Source organism: Equus asinus, chromosome 25 (assembly GCF_041296235.1).
Source record: "Equus asinus isolate D_3611 breed Donkey chromosome 25, EquAss-T2T_v2, whole genome shotgun sequence".
In the NCBI taxonomy this organism is placed as follows: Eukaryota; Metazoa; Chordata; class Mammalia; order Perissodactyla; family Equidae; genus Equus; species Equus asinus.
This window is the reverse complement of record NC_091814.1, coordinates 34,150,937-34,171,878: the sequence shown is the minus strand read 5'-3', so window position 1 is coordinate 34,171,878 and position 20,942 is coordinate 34,150,937. Positions and strand designations below refer to the sequence as shown.

General features: G+C 38.8%; 1 protein-coding gene across 1 annotated transcript in view; it reads right to left on the bottom strand.

Moving 5' to 3' along the window:
* Positions 1–19,283, bottom strand: part of PPP2R5A (protein phosphatase 2 regulatory subunit B'alpha) — a 74,156-nt gene extending 54,873 nt beyond the window's left edge. The window contains exon 1 of the mRNA XM_014834809.3: positions 17,088–19,283. Within this exon, the coding sequence (XP_014690295.1) occupies positions 17,088–17,274 (187 nt within the window). The 5' untranslated portion in view covers positions 17,275–19,283. The remainder of the gene's footprint in view (positions 1–17,087) is intronic.
* Between the last annotated feature and the right edge of the window lie 1,659 nt (positions 19,284–20,942).

Genomic DNA, 20,942 nt, shown 5'->3' with positions numbered 1-20,942 from the left:
AGCTAGTATAAATCTGAAGCTGACTGTAAAAAGTTAACACATATATGGTAAGCCCAAAAGCAACCACTAAAAAACTCAAAAGGATGTAGCAGAAAAAAAGCACTCAACAACTTAAATGTTGCACTGGAAAATATTCACTTAATACTAAAAAAGCAATAAAAGAAAACTACAGAACAAAAAGACATGAGCCAAGAGCCAGCTCGGATGGCCTAGCAGTTAAAGTTCAGCGTGCTCTGCTTCGGCAGCCCGGGTTTGGTTCCCAGGCACGGGACCACACTGCTCATCTGTCAGTAGCCATGTGGTGATGGCAACTCACATACAAGAACTAGAAGAATTTACAACTATACACAACTATGTACTGGGGCTTTGGGGGAGGAAAAAGGAGGAAGATTGGCAACAGATATTAGCTTAGGGCAAATATTCCCTTGTGGAAAAAAAAAAAGACATGAGACACATAGAAAAAAAAGTAAAATGGCAGCCATAAATCCAACTATATCAACAATGATAAATATGAATGGACTAAACAATTCAATAAAAAGGCAGAGATTATCAGAGTGGATTTTAAAAAATGACCTAACTATATGCTGTCTCCAAAAGATAAACTTTAGATTCAAAGATACAAACAGATTGAAAGCAAAAGGATGTAAAGTGATATATCATGCAAACAACAACAAGTGAGCTGGGGTGGCTATACTAATATCAGATAAACAGACTTCTATAGAACACTACAGAATTTATATTTATTATAGAAAATGCCATCCAACAACAGGAGAAAATATATTCTCAAGTGCACGTGGAACATTCTCTAGGACAGACCATATGCCAGGTCATAAAACAATATCAGATAAACAGATTTTAAAACAAAAAAAAATTTTTTATTAGAGATAAAGAGGGTCATTCTATAATGATAAAAGGGTCATTTCATCAGGAAGATGTAACAATTATAAAGATATGTGCACCCACTAACACAGTACCAAAATATATGAAGCAAAAACTAACAAAAATGAAGACAGAAATAAACAATTCAACAATAGTAGTTGGAGACATCATTTCTCACTTTCAATAATGGACAGAACAACTAGGCAGAAGATCGACAAGCAAATAAAAGACTTGAATATTATAAACCAACTAGACCTAACAGACTTCTACAGAACACTACAGAATTTATATTTATTATAGAAAATGCCATCCAACAACAGGAGAAAATATATTCTCAAGTGCATGTGGAACATTCTCTAGGACAGACCATATGCCAGGTCATAAAACAAACCCTTCAAAATTTAAAAACATGGAAATAATACAAAATATGTTCTCTGACCACAAGGGAATAAAATTATAAATTAATAACAGAAAAAAATTGAGGAAACTCACAAATATGTGATATTAAACAACAGATTCCTAAGTAATGGATCAAAGCAGAAATCAAAAGGAAAATCAGAAAATACTTTGAGACAAATGAAAATGAAGACACAACATACCAAAACATATGGGATGTAGCTAAAGCAGTATTTAGAGGGAAATTTATAGCTATAAATGCCTATATAAGAAAGAACAAAGATATCAAATCAATAACCTAACCTTTGCAACTGCAAGTGACCCAGAACAGCCAAAAAAATCTTGAAAAAGAACAAAGTAGGAAGACTCCTATCTCCCCATTTCAAAACTACAAAGCAACAGTAATCAAGACAGTGGTACTAAAAAAAGAACAGACACACAGATCAATTGAATAGGACTGAGAATCCAGAAATAAAACCATGATTTCCAGTAAGGGTACCAAGACTATTTAATGGGGAAAGCATAGTCTTTTCAGCAAATGGTGCTGGGACAAATGAATAGCCACAGGCAAAAGAATGAATCTCAACTCTTACATCACATCCCATACAAAAATTAACTCAAAATGGGTCAAAGACCTACATGTGAGGGCTAAACTATAAAATTCTCAGAAGAAAACATAAGGGTAAATCTTCATGACCTAGATTTGGAAAAGGATTCTTAGATATAACACCAAAAGTTTGAGCAGTAAGAAAAAAAGATAACTGGGACTTTTTATCAAAACTAAAAACATTTGTAATTCAAAGGACACTATTAAGAAAGTGAAAAGAGAAAGGGACTTGTATCAAGAATGTATAAAGAATTCTTACAACTCAATGATAAAAAATGAGCAAAGAATCTGAAGAGCCATTTCTCCAAGAAAGATATACCAAATGGCCAATAAGCACGTTAGAAGATGCTCGATATCATTAGTCATTAGAAAAGCAAATCATAACCACAAAAAGATACCACTTCACATCCATTAAGATGGCTCTAATCAAAAAGTCAGAATAACAAGTATTGGTGAGAATGTGAAGAGATGAGAACCCTCCAACTGGCGGTGGGAATGTAAAATGATGTGGCCACGGTGGAAAACAGTGTAGCAGTTCCTCAAGCAATTCAACACTGAATTACCATATGACCCAACAATTCCACTCTTAGGTATATACCCAAGAGAAATGAAAACATATGTCCATATAAACACTTGTACACAAATGTTTATTGCAACATCATTCATAGTAACCAAAAGGTGGACACCCAAATGTTCATCAACTGATGAATAGACAAATAAAATGTGGTGCAAGGCCACACAATGGAATATTATTCAGCCATAAAAGGAACTGAAGTACTAACACGTGCTACAACATGGACAAACTGTGGAAATTAATCAACAGAAACCTCATCAAAATGGAGTTAGGAGGCCAAAAGGGTAAGCTCTCATGCTCTACCTCCAGAGCAGAGCCCAACAGAAAGAATAAAGACTTCCTCTTCCTGACTGGAAAGCTCAGCCAATGAGAGACTGCCACAACGGAGCCAATGAAAAGTCACTACACTTTGAACTCCCCCAGTCTCCTCCGATGAACTTTTCCTTTATAACAGTGCTCCCAATTTCCTCTTCCCCTCTAGGAGAGTTTCTCCTCACTTTGCTGCTGGGGATTTGCACATGACTTGCCATGGTTGCAGACCCCAAATTGCAATACTTTTCTGATCCTAAATAAACTCATTTTTGCTGGAGAAATAATTGGCTATTTATTTAAAGTCAGCAGAACCTTGAAAACATTATGCCAAGTGAAAAGAAGCCAGTTATAAAAGATCATATATGATTCCATTCATATAAAATGTCCAGAATAGGGAAATCTATAGAGACAGAAAGTAGACTAGTGGTTGCTTAGGACAAAGGAAGGATAGGATAAGGAGATGAGGGGGCAGGGAGTGTAATAGTTAAAGAGTACAGCATTTCTTTTTGAGATGATGAAAATGTTCAAAAATCGACTGTAGTGATGGTTGCACATATCTCTGAATACATGAAAAGCCAGTGAACTATATACTTTAAATGGGTGAATTGTATAATATGTGAATTATATCTCAATAAAGCTGTTGAAAAAATAATGCAGTCCTGGTCTCTGAAATACTTCATATCAAATACCCATGACATTATTGAAAGATAGTAGAAGTTCTAAAGATCAATTGTGGTTTAAAGGTCAAATGCCACCAATCAACAATCATATAAACTTCATTCTACCACAAATGTGTACACAACACATGCCTGTGATACCCTTGTTTTGTTTTTATGCTGTCTATATCAATTTATAATACTAAATCAGATTGATAGAAATGTTCGTGGAATATGTAAATGAAAATCCAAAAACCACCACATAAAATGAGAAAAAGGTAATAATAATATTTTATCAAATGGCTATATAGGGTTGGTTTTAAGAACAGTTCATTGAATTAAAAAAAATAAGTTCAGTAGAGTAAGATAATTGGAGTTTTCTCTTGTAATGTAGTTTTGTTGGTACAGTCTCAAATCCATCTTAACAGAAACTCTAGTCTATATTCATTTCCATCAAGACCTCAAATACCAAGTAGAAGAACAGTGACATTTCAATATATTATCATAAAGCCTTCCTCTTTTTCTCCATTTTCATAAAAGTCAACGTGATAAACTAAACTACTTAGGGATAACCAAATTATTTCAAGTTGTTAATTATTAATCCTCTATTTTACACCTAAGAATAAATAGTTTGAAGTACCAGGTTATCACAATTTGCAAGAGAAATAACAGTTTTATAGGTATAATTTTCCTTAAAGGAAAAAGGTATCATATTCCCAATTCCTGCTGCTCACATATTTGAAATCTAAAGTAGGATCTCATATAGGATTCATGCCACAAATTATAGAACAAGCACCGTATCATAGCAACCCAGCAATACCACTACAGTGACAAGCTCAGGATGCAATCCAAGATTCTAATTTAAGAAACTGGCACAGAATATAGGACATGTAGCTTTTTTTGGCAATACCCCTAGAACATTAATAACTAAGAGTCTAAAATCAGCTTTTATTTGAAACTTTAGAGGATCAAGCTATTATAAAGTAACAGAAACATTTATTAGCAAATGATTCACAGCATTGTAACTAAATATAACTTAGTTAAGGATGTATGCCTTCATTAAAATTGGAAAAGGTGGGAAAAACTGTAGACATCACATTTTAGAAAATTTGAATACCTGAACCCTAGCAGTTTGATAATGAATTCTAATATACAAATGTATATTATTTTAAGAAAAACCCTAGAATACTATCTAAAACTTTGAGGAGCATAAATATTCCCATGCTTTACTCAATTACTATTCAAATGTGAATACATCCACAACCATTGCACTATAGAAGGGTCAAAATACGTTGTTCAATTTTTATTTCAAAAAACTTAACTATGTTATCTTTTGTATTCAAAAACCGCTATTGATAAAGTAGAAAAGAACAATAAGGAATGAAGATGAGCTAATGGAACATGTTATATGGATTCCTTGGAACGCAGAATCTTGGACTTTAGGAAGCAGAATACTGAAAAATAGTCTTCTAGGAGAATAAATGGAATATCTGTGTCATCTGCTTAATTCAATTTGAATATAAAATCTGCTATTCACTAAATAAAACAGTTTTTCAGAAGCATCTTTGTTTCTTATTTGGGACTTTTGGGGAACAAGAAGTATTAAGCAGATCTTTATAGATGGAATAACTATTTTCAGTTTTGACAGCTGCTATAAGGTTCCATTTAACAGCACTCTTACCTGTAACTTCTAAGAAACACTTGCTTAAGAAAAAGAATTACCTATTTTAACAAGATGGTTCAAGTCTCTAGAGCAGGGCCTAAGGTCTACAAACACCCGACTTTCCTCCACCATCAGACCACAGATGGGTTTCAGGGTGGTGGTGGGGAATCCAAGAACTCTGAAATTATATACAAAATATTGTATGTGATATTTTCTGAGAAGATGATGGATTCTTTTAATTGGATTTTCTAAGAGATACATGTGTAACCTCCCTAAAATTAAATACTAGTACTCTTAGATATTTCCTCTCCTTTTAATATAAGGAATTTTTATAATCAAGGTTTAAGATGATTTGATTCAGTATTTCCAGAAACAAAAACTTTATTCAGAAACAATTCTAAATTGATTTTAATTTTTTTCTTTCAGAAAATATGCTACTTATAATATTCTATTAAACTAAAAACAATGGGTTACAGAGAACAGCCTATGTTACATAGTCCCACTAATGGGAAAATATCGGAAGATGCTCAAAATTTTAAGAGAACTTTCCTCAGTCTTCATAAGATTCTCTTTTGTCTTGATTTTAACAGTAAGTTTATAAGCTTTTACAAAAATAATAAGGCCATTATAAAAGAAATAGGGTAGTTAAGAATATGACATTTCTCATTGCATAGTCTTTAAATGAGTTTATTTTAGAAAACCATGAAAACTGAGACTCACTCATGACTCATAGCAAGTATTATATCCTAAAATAGTCATTCCTATTCCACAGGAAAAGCTACTTTTCTAGATCTTAAAAAAAAAAAAGCAGTTCTCAAAATATTAAAATATGTTATATGTAAGGTCATCCAGGTGGTCCAAATTAAAAACAGAATATCAAAATATAGGAAATATCAAAATCAGTGCCTGGGTCTCTGATATCTAGGGAAAAACTGGGTTACTTTTACTTTTCCTACATGAATGACAGAAATTTCCCATGAAGGAAATATGACTGTGAAAATTAAATGCACCTTAAAAGCATTTCATTGTTACATTTGCTATATTATTCCTACTTTGGATTCAAAGTTAGGCTGGTTCATTCACTGGAAGCATAAATGTATGCAGAAAACTACTTAAGAAGACGACATATTGCCTAATTTCAGTTTTTCTGGAGGTGTTAGCAGGAGAATAAAATCACTAAAGTGAGAGATGAATTTGCCCAGTTGATTTTATATCCAAGTCTCACTTATTGTGCCCCATTTTCTTCCCTCGAGTTGGGAAATAATGATCAGAAAGGCAGTGCTACACTAATGTGGCTACAGTTAAAAAAAAAAGTTTTCAAAAATGTGTGTACATAGCTTGTGTAGTAGGGGACTGAAATATATCCAGAATTTCCAACAGAGAGGCAAAAAAGAGTAGACAGAGTCTAATCAGTTCCTGATATTCCATAATTCCTCAAAATGCTAACTACAGATTATAACTTTGAGTAATGACTCCAAATTATAAACCTAACTCTGACACAAATGTGTTGAGTGATTAGAAGTTCACTTCATATGTTTCTCAGTACTCATTCATAAAACAAATGTTCTCCAATAAAAACTACCTTAAAAACAGAGCACCAGTGCTAAAAGGGAGACCCCAAAGAAGATCAATGAAGCTTTTTTATATCAGAAGAAGTTAAGAAATAAAGATCCTCTGCTTTAAAGGTTCTTAGAAAAACCTATGTTCAACACTGGCCTACTTGCCCAGGACCTAAATCAGTATCTTGGTAAGGCTTTCAATTACAAATATTTCTACTTTGCACTTATTAGCACCTTATTTTCTAGCAGTGGTAATACACACCTTCAGTTTAATATTATAGAGGAAGAATCAATAACCAATTGAGAAGATACTGAGCTATAAATGACTTGCACAAAAATATAACCTACCTGTTTTGGTTTCTCTATCAACAAAATGCTAAGTTTGGGGCTGTATGTAAACATTACTCGGTTTTAAGTCATAAAATTGTGAATTACTGCATGACATAAAATGGTGTCTTTCTTTAAATCAATTTAATAGCTTTGCTTCATTATTTCATTTAATAAGTATTTAAACCAAGCACTGACTACCTAAATGCTGTGGACAAAGATATGGATCTCAGGTCTTGGAGTTCTTAACTTATAGTCTAAATGCAGAAAACTGCCAACTAACTCTGACCTTATTCACTCACTCGTCCCAAAATATTTTGTGATCTCCCTCATACATATACCATCTGGTGTACACACCCATTCCATTAAATAGGGAAATAGATCATCTCAATTTCACCAGAAGATCAAGTGGCCAGCATCCCAAACTATGGACATTTTCTAATAAACAAACCTGGAAATCTTGTAATTAATATTTAAAAGTCATAGAAATTACCATATGGGCAACCTGTGATTCACACATCTAAAAGTCTATTTGATATTTACATCTGAGTTTCCAAGACATCTCAAACTTAAAATTTCCAAAATGCAACTCTGGATTTTTCCTCTCTATCTGGTTCCTTCTCACATGTATTTCTTCTCAATGGTGGTAGACCTACCGACTCAGTGGTCCAAGCTAAAACACCTGGGATTCACCCTGGACTCCTACCCTTCCTTCTCCATCTCCGCACAAACAATTCATTAACAAGCCCTATCTAAGATATTTCAAATACATCTTTTTCGCTCCATCTCTGCTGCTATTACCCTAGCCCAAGACATGTCTCACTTAGTCTATTAAAACAACCTCCGAACTGGTCATCCTTCTAAAAACCTAGTAATGCTACAATCCATTCTCCATCCAGCAGCTAAAGTGATACATATTTTTTAACTGTCAAGCTTTCTGAAAGAGATGTCCATACTTACTGACTTGGCTTTCACAACTTCATTCACTCCTCACCTTACCGAAATTTCAAGTCTATCAATCCTCTGAAACTCCTCTCAAGTCACGAATGTTACCTAAAGACTGCCAAACCCGTGGAAACTTTTCATTTCTTATTTGACTTGTCAACAGCTCTTTTCAGTTACCCCCAACCTCCATTTTTAAAAAGATTATCTTCCCTTGACTGCCTGTCTCTACTCTCTCCTGTCTTCCTTTGTCTCCACTCAAACAGCCTCTCTTGCCTCATGGTTACTCCTTTCCCTTTGATAATCATCTAAAGATGGTATTCCTTGGCCTCTTCTCATTCTTCACACTTCCAGTGGGGCAGTTGCTTCTACTTACATTGTTTCAAATGCCAGCTTTAATCTAAAGACTCCCAAATTGTTATCTCTAGCACAGATCTTTCTACTTAGCTCTAGACCCAAATATCTAACTTCCTACTAGACAGCCTCACTTTGATTTCCCACAGGGACTTCAACCTGTCCAAAGAACCATTATCTTCTCTCACATCTGAACTTCCTCTCCCTTTCCCTTTCAGTAAACTGCTATCATACCTCTTGTTGCCCAAGTTAGAAATGTATCATCATTAATTCCTCCCTCTCACCAAGTCCTGACTGTGATACCACCCCATCCCCACTTAGAGAGGGTCACCTTCATCTCTTGTCTGGATTACTGTGCCAGCATCCTAACTAGTGTTCCTCTCTCCCATCTCCCAATACAATTCATACCACTGTCAGGAATAAACACAATACAGGGCATCAAGACAATGACCTAGACCCTAATTGTTGCTCTAGTCTCTGCTCTACCCAGTTCTCTATTACAATATTCTTTATCACAGCCACACAGACTGCTGGCAGTTCCCAAAATATGCTATGCTCACTCACCTCTGGGGCCACACATTTTGTCCTTTATGTGGACCTCTTACCCCACCTGTCTTGACCTAACACCTCTGGTGTTTTAGGTCTCAGTTTACCTGTCACTTTCTCCAGGAAGCTTTACCTGATCTCCCTCCTCACATACCAAAACTGGGGTGGGTCCTTCACATGGGGACTAGCCTCTTAGCACTTACTCTCATCACACTCATTGAAACTGCTTGCTTACATGTCTATATTCCCCCAAACTACATGCTCCTAAAGACATTTGGTTTGAAAAGAGAAGGCATTCATCATTTTATTCACTTTACTAAGTAAAGTTTTAATCTCTACAATGGTACACCTAAATTTTAAGCACTGTAGACATCAAAGAGAGGAAAATATTTCTGTACTAGATTTTGAAAGCAAAGGATGTATCCAGTTTGACAGCAGGTAAACAAAATCTTTTTCCTCTAGCCAATTAAATGAAGAATGGTAGTGTGAGTTTAAAAAAAAAAGGCAGATACATATTCCTACAGACGTTATACGTTATTTTACTTACGACTTCAAAAGATAGTCATCTTTAGAAAAGTCTGTCTGAAAAATTGCTAAAAAAACCCCCAGTGTTGCTAAATTAGAATTCAGAGTTTACAACAAAAACTGTCTCATCTTTTTCACTTTATCAATTTAGTCATGAGATTAACAATGAGTTCAAATAATTATCAACTTCTGATAAGAGCTATAATTCTAGAATATCCTTTACCAATGAGTGTGAAATAAAGGCAAAACCAATTAAACAGAGAAAATATATAATTTTTTAAGCTGTATTTAAGATTTGATACTCCTGAACTACAAATTCTAAGTCTAGTCATTAAAGAATTCTTGTTTCAGACATTTAACATCTTTTTAGCTATTGTCTAGACAGTTTATTCAGTAACTAAGCAAAATCCAAGAGAGTATCTAAGAGCTTAAAAATCTCTTACTTTCCTCCCTACCTTAAAAAAGCTTCTCTGATGAAATGACAAGATGGCTATTTACTTAGAACAAGAGTGAAACTGACTCCCAATGAAAGCTAAACTAGAATGACTTGTGTGGTCCCAGTTCAGCAATGGAAGGCTCAACTAGATGTAACATCACAGTAAGGGTATAGTAGATGCAATTAGCATCACCATTCCAGTAGGAGGAGTGTGTTCCCAAGAAATCCCTTGCCTTCAGTATCCAAGTTAGAAATAGGTTCTCTGAATTTTATCTTGTGAGCCCATCATATTCAGCAAACTAACCCCCCTTCCAAAAAACATCCATGATAGGTTTCTTTAGGAAATCTGACCAAAATTGCAGAATCTCTAAAATTCACTATTACTCAAACAGCCCACAGAAATAAATTCCTTCAGGGAAGAGTTCAAAAAGATATACACAAAAAGGAGGTTTGAAACTGCTTATTAGTCAATATCGTGCTCAGACAAGCAGTGTTTATTTTGCATAAACCTAGCCTCTCATGTAAAACTTTTTCAGCAAAGCATTTAGGTACCCTGTCACATAATAATGCACTAAAAGTAATTCTATATTTAAAATCTGTTCCTTTCATCTCCTTCAAGGACATCCTTATAAATAAAGATTGTACCTCAAATTTAGAAACTACTGCAAACTATTTCAGTTCATTCAATGTTTATATACACATGTCCACATCTGGGAGTCAACCCAGTATTACCTGCCCACACAAACCTTATGCAACATCCTTCTAGCAAGATATCTATCAATAATGTTACATGTCACCTTATACCAGTCATTTACAAAACACAAAATAGAAGAGTAAAGAAGCCTTTGTTTTAAACCTACATTTACTATTACGGTATTAAAAACCCAGAATTTATTTACTTTAAAACTCTGAACCAGATTTAGGCACAAATATAATAAAACAAACAAAACAGAAGAGAACCAATCTGTTGGTAGATAGCACCCAACATCACTGAAAGAAGCACAACCAATAACTAGGTGGGGGGGTGGGGGGAGATAAAGGGAGGAGGTCCAGAAGACAACCAATAGGTAATTTCCTCATTGAAACAGTGATGCTATCTACATGACCACATTTATTATGCACACAATACAGTGTTTGGTACCATAATGGGATTTGAAAACACAAATGACTTCTGCTTTCACAAAAATGTTACCATCTCATTCTGGAGAGAGAACACCACTACACAACAACTGAACACTGACTCAAAACAACAAATCAACAAATATAAGTATTATTCAAACTGGTCAGCAGAAAGGCCAAAGACAAAACAAGGATTTGTAACGTAAGTGGCTCCAGGTCGTCACTGCCCTACCTTTGATAAAAACTGTGGTCAAGATTAAGATGACAGAACTGAAGACACTGGAGAAAAATACTTCTTGATATTAAATAAATATAAGCAATGACCAAAAACACAGTTAAGTTCAAGAATAGTTCATTTGGGGGCTGAACTGGTGGTGCAGTGGTCAAGTTAGCACGTTCCGCTTTGGCGAATCCTGGGTGCGGACATGGCACCACTTGGCAAGCCATGCTGTGGTAGGTGTCCCACACATACAGTAGAGGAAGATGGGCATGGATGTTAGCTCAGAGCCAGACTTCCTCAGCAAAAAGAGGAGGATTGGCAGATGTTAGCTCAGGGCTAATCTTCCTCAAAAAAAAAAAAAAAGAATAGTTCATTTGTTTAATACTTAATATTCAACATATACAGTAGTAATATTAGTTCTAAAATTATATGCTTTGAGCTTATCAGTTTTACATTCCAAAGTGGTTAGAATCATCACGATACCCTGAATGATGGGATTAAAACTAGGTAAACCTTTATGTATGTTCTCACTTGTACTTGACAGCTCAGCCACAGCTCCAAAAATCACAAAGAAAATAAAAACTGACCACCTAGTATCAAATAATAATTGAGTTTTAATTATGATAACTACAGCAAAATTCAATAGATAGAATCATCTCATCATAGCTAAAACTCCAGAATCTAACAGCACTATCCCCTTCAGGAAAGCAGCTGATTAGCCATAGGGGGCAGCAAAGTTAAGAGAGTGAAAAGTAAATAGCAGGAGGTGAAGTGAGGGCAGGAAATGTTAATAGGCTGGGTAATGAGCCACGAGTATCAGAGGCAAAAGGACAAAGTCTCAATTAATGAATTAAATCAATAGATAGACAACGCTAAACTAGTGATTCCAACCCCTGCTGCACATCAGAAGCACCCCAGGAGCTTTTAAAAGTACAAATGCCTGGATCCTACCTTAGACCAATTAATTTAGAATCTCTTAAGGGTGGGACCCAGACAGTGATATTTTTTGAAGCTCTCCAAGCACAGTCAGGATTGAGAACCAGAGTGTTACAACACATAAAAGTAAGAAAAGCTAGTCTCTACGCCCAGCTTTTTACAATTTAAAAAGTTAAGTTTAAAAAAATAAAGCACAAAAATCTATTTCTCAAACATATTATTTTTGTTGATAAACCTGTCTTTGTCATCCAAAGAGGGAAAATAACTCATTGAGGACTAATTCATCTTTGTGATTTTTATCAGGGGAAAATGTTATTCTTACAAATAAAAACGATCAAACTGAAGTTTAAAGGGGTTAAACAGCTAGCCCAAAGCAATTGTGACTCATCAATGATGCAGGAAGACAACTCCAGTCTACTACTCACAGGATGGAGCTCTATCCCAAACATCACACTATTTTACTAAATACATTCTACTGGATTATCACTTTATTCAATTAGACACTTCATAAAATAATCCAAAATTCAATCAAGAATCAGAGGAGGTAATAAAATTGAGGGGAAAAGAAACTTGACTCTAAATAGGAATTTTCTTTTTTTTTTTTTTTGAGGAAGATTAGCCCTGAGCTAACTACTGCCAGTCCTCCTCTTTTTGCTGAGGAAGCCCGGCCCTGAGCTAACATCCATGCGCATCTTCCTCTACTTTATATGTGGAACACCTACCACAGCATGGTGTGCCAAGTGGTGCCACATCCGCACCTGGGATCTGAACCGGCGAACCCTGGGCCACCAAGAAGCAGAACGTGCAAACTTAACCGCTGAGCCACCAGGCCAGCCCCTAAATAGGAATTCTTAAGATATTAAATTAGACTTAAATAGAAAAGTTTTCCCTCCACGTGAAGGTCAGCAATAGACATGAATGAGCAGTAGTGTTTTCCCCCAACAAAAAAAGATAGTTATGAAACCAGATCATGTCAGTGTTCTTGTTCCAGTTACCCTAAAAGACCACATACCTCAAGGAAAGAAAAAAAATTTTTTCCCTAAAAGTAAGCAAGCCTCTTCAAATCAGCAACACTGTTACTAGCCTTGATATCCCAGTGGGACCCAGTTTCTAAGAATATATCAACAAAGAATCTTAGCTACTTGGGAAGTTCTTTACCTCATCTGAAGGGGACTTGAATCTCAAAACCAGTTTCATTCTGTTCTTTGCTATCTACTGGCTGTCTCCTATGAGAAATGCACATCTATACAATTCTACTGATTAATTCGATTTCTTTGCTTGGTAAAAAACTTCAAACTTCAGTTTCTAATATTTTAAAGAGTCTGACTGTACCCTATTTCCACTACCACACTTAAGCTGAAAAATGTTACAGCTTCACCTCACTTCATATAAATCATATCTGAAAACTGATTATAAATGAAATCATACTTTAAGTACACTAGGAAAGTTTACTATTTATCTGACCCATTTAAAAAATATTTTTAATCTGTATTTTCAAATATCAAAGAGAATGAGAGCTAACATTATTTGACTTCCTATTTTTAGGCACTTTAATTACATTATTTCACTTAATCCTCACAATCCTGGTGAGATAGAAGGTATTATCCCCATTTTACAGATAAGGAAAACAACTCAGAAAGATTAAAAATTTACCCTTGACTCAGGATTGACCTCAATGACCCAACTCTTTCTATTGCACTGCTTCAATTTTCATAAAGTAGGTTAGCAGCAAAAATACTGAAATCATCTGACCTGGGTACTGGTGTTGCAACACCATAAAGATAAATAATCACAGGCCTGAAACTAAGCATATAAGCCTGAACTTTCTCATCAATAAAACAGAAATAATACTGGTCTTGCACAGAGTTGTGGGGATAACCCAATGAAATATAACGTTTGTATAAATACACTGAGCTGTGGATTGTCACCCAACAGCACTATCTTAGTACATGTGAAAAAGCAAGAGACTTCAGGAATTAGGAGTTATATACCTTTGGACTGTTTCACTTGTTATGAGCAATACTGTTTTTATAACTGAAACAATAAAGTGTAAAATAATTTGTAAACGTTAAATGTTATATAAATGTAAGACATCTACTACTTTACCAAGGCAATCCTTCCAGAGAATTAAACAAAATAGGTTAAACAGAGTAAAAAACTTCCTATTGTGAATAACAGATTTTTTAGAAGTGAGGTTTCTTAACTGTTGGTTACCACAGGAAAAGTTTAAGGTAGAAAAATTAAGTCCTATACTAACGCAAATTTAAATACAGAAAAAATGATTGAGAAGATGCTCCTACTTTTATTTTCTAGTACCTAGTTCTCAGAGGAGCTTCTAGAATTAACATAGTAAGAAATTTTAAAAGAGTTTTGAAAAAAAATTTCTCAAGCTATACAATGTAAGGCAGTTTAGTTTTCAGGACCCACATAGTTTCTCATTTTAAAAATATTCTTTTAACAAGGCTTGTTATTAAATACTTTCTATAACAAAACAAAGAATTTACTCTGAACATTTTGCCACTAAAATCCTACAACCCACTTACTAAGTGATTTTACATAAACTTCTTATAGATGAAAAAGTTGCATTATTTTGTTAATCCTTACCCATAGTATGCATTGAGGAAATAGCTGGCACCTTTCCAGTTTAGATCCATGTGGACAAAGTGTAACACAAGCAAGTTGGGTATAAACACTTGAAAGATCTTGGATGCCCACAGGTATGTGAATCACTCCACAGTAAGGTTGTATTTCAGAGCAGGAAGAAAAATTCTCTTTCATATACATATTAAAGGGCTTTCCATTGGTTTTGTTAAGGCCACAAATGGAAAAAACTACTACTGACAGAAAAAGAGCACACAATCCTACGGTATCAAGTACACTGCTGAAGTACCAAGTGAATTGTAAAACAAAATAATAACTTTTCGAGCATTTTGGCATCTGGAGTAAAAGTAGTTTTCCCTGTAAGTGAGTAATCCATGTAAGAGTCTTATTTCTTCAATTAAATTTGCATAAATTTATCTTGAATACATAACTTTCCTTAGAAAGAATACTATATTTTCATGCAAAGTACACAGAATTAATCTAAAGTTCCAATTTTATTTTTTTCGTTACTAGTGACCAAATACTATAAATAAAACACTGAATCGCACCTTCAACTTGTTGAACTATACACCATATAACTTACATGACTACTGACTGCATATTTCCCCTAGGCTTTTAAGAACAACATGTATTAAAGCTGCATCTCCTGGCTTGAACCAACCACATTTAATATTTAATTATGTTCATTAAATAAAAGTAAATATTATATTAACAAGGACAATACTAAGGAACCACAATCCCTTACTAAAAAGCAAATTAAATAAATATGAAAGAAAAACACTAGCAACAAAACTTCAAACTTTAAAAATAATTTGAAAATTTAATGAAAAAATCAATAATATAAAAATAGCTATGATGTTTTAAGTTTAAAACTTAAAATCCATGAATAGTAATTCAATGTCCTAACAGTTAAGATGATATTCTTTTATACCTCTGACCCAAGGTATAGGTCTTTAACTGCCTCAAGAATTCACTCAAGGAAGTCTTGGCAATGTCTACCATTGTGGTTTACCATTGACTGCAATATGTAAATTGTAACAATTTTTGTATGTTAAAGACCCAGAGATAAATGCGATACCACAGGATACACATATTTTAATTAAACCTTTCAGAAGCCAGTCTGAGTCTGGCTGTAGGACGTCCTTCATTTAGAAGCACCCCAAGAGGCAGGGCACTGTAGGGTCTGAATGGGGTTCCAGAGCTATTGTAGGTCAACTGTGATTTGATCTGGGGTTTTCTTTAGACTCCTAGCCAAACTAAGGCTGCATTCACGCCCGAGGACAAATTGCAACCAGATTGGCCTTGAAGTGGCTGAAATGGATTGAAAAATCTATTCAACACTTATCTATTTTAGTATGAACCTTTCATTTCCTGGCCTTGCAAAGAAGATGATCTAGATTTCTATCAGGTTTCTTTTGTGGAAAAACTGTTTTAAATCTAGGAGCACTATCATCTTGTTTCGTGATGATTTCTCTCTCATAAAAAAACGCTGACATTAAAATTACAACACCAAACGGTAGTAATTAACAAAGAACAAACTAGAACACCAGGAAACAATGTATTAAAAATCCCCTAAACCTAGTGGGAAATAGTAAGTGAGTCAAAAGGAGTGCCAAGTTCTCCTGCAAGGCATTAGGCACGGATATCAATCTGAGTCACTGTACAAACCTACAAAGTCCCTGGCATCACTGCTTGGTGAACTAAGTTCCCATTCCCCTGCAAAGCAACATCACCAACTCCTTTACACTTCTCCACATTTACCGTGGATATCTTCTCAGGCAATAGGGTATTTTAAGTCTTTCTATTCTTTAAGCTAAAGGATAACGTTTAAACCTAACGATCCAGGAAATAAGACACTCCAATGGTCAGATTTTTAGGCTTTTTCTTTATAAATAAATCTAAAGGTCAGGTAACTCTTAAATGTTGTTCGCAATGATTCCCGGTCGGATGACTCTTGGGAACAATCAATGGGAAGGGGAGTGGAGGAGAGGGTGGGTGCAGACGCTTGATAACCGGAAAGTAAAGGACTAGGTAAGAGCGTCCGAAAAGAGCAGGAGGGTCTCCGGAAAGTGAAGGTCGGGAGGTAAGACAGTTCGTTAAAGCAAGATGGGGAAGGGCAAGCCGGCGGGACGAGGGAAGAACTCCAGCTCGGGACGCAGGAGGAGAGTTGCAAGCTCAAGGGCAGGTAAGCGAGCGCGCAGGTGGGGAGGAGGTGCTGGCCTCCTCCGAGACGGGCCGAGTTAAGGCGAATCCGGGAGAAGAAAGAGAAGAAGCAGGACTCTCAACACCAGACCTGTTGGAATCAAAGACGGGGGAGATGCCAAGGCAGCGTGGAGAACACGACTCGCACGACGAGCCCCGGCGGGGCAGAAGGAAGCCCAGAAGGCGAGGGCCCTGCCGGCGCGCTCCCTCCCGGCGGCGCCCTCGGAGGTTACCTTTGAGCTGGGGCAAGGGGTGCAGCTCCGCCTGGCTGCCCTGGCTGCGGAACTGCGACGAGCCCTGCGAGCGCTTCTGCCTCTGCGCCTTGCGCACCGATTTCCGGGTGAAGCCGTCCACTTTCTCCGAGGCCGAGATGGCGGCGCTGGCAGCCCCCGCCGGCGGCGGCGGCGACGACGACGACATCTCCGCGGCCCTGGCGCTTGGCAGCTCCGGCTGCTGCTTGCGCGGAACGGGCAGCGGCAGGAGGAGGAGGCGGGGGCGAGGCGCGCAAAGCCCGCGCCCCGCCGCCCTGTCCCCCCGGCCACACCGCCCTCCCGGGAGCTCCCGGCGCCGCCGAGCTTCTCCTCGCCGCCCGCCGACGCCTCACGGCCACATCTCAGGGCCGGAGGTTCCTGGTCCCCGCCGCGCGGCGAGCTCCCGGGGCTGACGGAGGCAAGGGCGGGGGCGGAGGGGGGTGAAGAAGTTGTTGACTCCGGGCGCGGCGGGCGGGTGGAAGGGAGCCCGAAGTTTAGACAACTGAGGCGAGGGCGCGGGGGTGCGGGCGCGGAGCGCGCCTCTCGTCTCTTCAGCCCAGGTCGCCAGCCGGCCGGCCGGCCAGCACCTCAGTGGGCGCTGCCAGTGCAGCCCGCCCTGCCTGGAGCCTCCTTCCGAGGCGCAGCCATCGCGGGTCCCCTCCGAGCCGCCGCCACCGCCGCGGTGCCCGCTCTTCCCTGTCAGCGCCGGCCCCTCATCTCCCGGGACGGGAACCCGCCGCCCCGGCCCTGGGCGCTCACACCGTCGCTTCTCACACCGGCGGGCGGTCAGGACCCCCTCCCCCACGCGCCCTTCCGCCGCCCACGGAGAAGCCCCGGCGAGCGACAGCTACAACTTGAGAAGCTGGTGGGTACAGGCAAAGGGGGAGTGTGTGTGCGTGGGCGCGCGCGCGCCAGGGCGCGCGGCCCGGGGGAGGGGCCTCGCGGGGGGTGGGGAGGGCGGAGATTGACTGACAACTTCCGCGGGGTCCCGCCGGCCTCTCCGATGCTCGGCAGGGAGTAGGGGGTGGGAAAGCATGCCAGCTCCCTCAGCCAATCGCAGGGCTCAGCGGCGGGCCGGAGCCAGGCGTGGCCTCCTGGAAGGTCTGTCAAGCTGGCGGGGTTAGGCAGGGGGAATGGGGCGTGGTTGTGTGACGGACTTCGGCCACAGCCAATCGTAAGTGAAGACGGCGAGCGGACCGCCGCTGGCGTCACAGCAGCCTAATGAATTCTCTTTGGGTGGAGGGGAAGAGCCCCTCCACCAGCGAGCACCTTTGCACGCCTGCGCGGCCGCTCCAGGCTACAATTGCTCTCTGAACAGCCTATGAGAAGACCAGAAAACTAGACGGGGGTAGTTTAGAGAGCGAAATAGAATGCCCCTTCCATTCCCTCTCTGCTGGCCAATGAGGCACTGAAGCGGCAGTGAGGACTGGGGCGGGAAAGAGTGCCAGGTGTTACGTCACTGGAAAGGGGCGGAGCAAAGGTCAGGCGGAGGAACGAGCAGTGGATTGACGGGCGAAGGAGCCCGGGGGAAAGCGAGGAAGTGAGTTCGTCCAATCGGAGCGAGGTACTGGACTTCTGGGCGGACCTTGGAGGCTCACGGGCCCTGAGCCTCGTAATTGGTAGTTGCAGAATAAATTTGTAGCTCTCTAGTGGTTCAGTTACCGCGGTTCCCGAGAATTGTTCTCGCCCCCGGTTTGGGCAATCTAGCGTCAACAATTTAAAAGAGTTCTCCAAATCCACACCCTCCAAGAAGAGGTTTCTCATGCCCGATCTAGTATCCCACTAATTTTCACTCGTTTTCAGCTGAAGGCCTTCAACTATTCCAACAGAATGAGTACAAATTCGCTGATTCAGTGGTTTGTGGATTTGCGAGCTTGCCATTTACTCTTGTTGGGATCCCTTCCTTGCAGATCCTGTCTAGATTTTAAACTTCTTAAGGACGAGGCCTGGTCATCTTAGTTCTTTGTGCAGTGCTTTCCGTATAACGATGCCTAATAAAAATAAGTGAGCTGATGTGTGTATGCTGAATACGCAAAGGGAACCAAATGTTGTCTCTCTAACCTATTATAAAATGCTCACTACCCAAAGTATGGAAAGTACTAAACAAAGTTCACAAATTGAGTTGTCATTTACGTAAAAATAAACACTTGCAGAGTAGGAGGAGTATAAAAATTACTAAGCCTAAAAAATAAAAAAATAAATGAGCTGAACAGTCTGTCTCCCTTTGACAGTTTTGCGCAGTTTTGCGCTAGTGGACCCAAATCTCCATTGCTCTCCCTCGAGCTCCAGACCTTTTCCTTTCGACATAATAAAAATAGCTGCCGTATATTTAAGCAAAGCGACCTGAGTATATGTACAGAAAATTCCAACTTGGGGTAAGAAGTTGGATTGTGTATCTAGAGCCAAACTTACTACCTTGAAACATTTCGTTCCTCAGATGCACTGAATGGTGAAATTGCACACTATCCGCCCTGTCAAAGAGGTTCAAACCTCAGCAGTGTCTTTGAGACCTTTCTGTTTCTCATCCAGTCACGTTCCAGACCGTATTGAACCTGCCTTCACAAGCATTCAGACCTGGCCTTCTTCACAGTCTGCACAACTGACCGCTGAACAGAGTTCAGGGCTTTCAGCTTCACTGCCAGGTCAGTCTTTAAAAACTCCACTTTCGTCTTGTTTGCACATTTGAAGAACCACCCCATACCTACAAAATAGAGTCCAAATTCAAGGCTCTCCTCAATCTAATTCCTAGCTATCTTTCCAGGCGTAAATCCCACAATGTCCCTACACAAACTCTTTTTTCAGTTCAGACATGTCATTCCACATCCTGATCCCCTAAAAGCAGTTGTTGCGCTTCCTTGACTCAGTCTTTACTTTTCCAACGTCTTGAAGTAATCTGTTTTTTCCCCATCTTGTTGAAACCTATCTTTTCCTCAAACCCCAGGTCAACCCCTGTCTTTAACGAAGTCATTCATGATATCTGGCCAGAAGTGATGCTTTCCTTCTTCACATTCCTGTAGTATTTATTATCAATGACACCCTGAGGACCTGTCATCACATACCTCAGAGATGGCACTATGCTCTTTCTCCCCTGAAAGTTTGTAAACACCAGGAGAGCAAGAGCTCGGTTATTGTACATCTCTGTATCCCCTACTGAGCACAGGATAGATATGCAGTACATAACAATCTAAATTCTAGTTCTCAAGAGTAAGGTTTCTGAAAATGTGGTCATTGGATAGCCTGCATCAGAATCCTCTGGGGTGCTTATTTAAAATGCAGATTCCTGGACCTAACCCCAGACACACAGAATCAGAACCTATGGAAAAGCACTGAGAAATCTATTTTTAATAAGCTCCCTAGGTCATTCTCATAGACACAAAAGTTTGCAGTTATAAACTATTCTTTAGTCATTTGGATGTCATTAAAAATAGATTGTAAATGTCTAGATGTCAGCAGTAGTACTATTTATTAAAAGAGAATTTATAGAGGATAAGAAGGGGAAGTAAATAGCAGAAAGCAAAGCATTAGCATAAAGTCAAAATTCATACTGGAATATAATAGATATATACTGAATAGAATAGATAGAAAATAGATACTGGAAACAAGTTGTTGGGAGGCTGGCAGCCAGCAAAATTGTCTGGGCTTTCTGAAACAGCCTCTTGGGGAAGAATTTTGAGTCAAAATCTGAAAAGAGAGAAGGATGGCATTCCAGATTCAAGTCACCAAACATTTTGGGGGAGATGGAAAGAACAATAGCCCAAGAATCAAAAGGCCTGACTTTATTACTTATCAATAGGGTGATCCTCTTATGTCACTCACCCTCTCAGAGCCTTAGTTTTC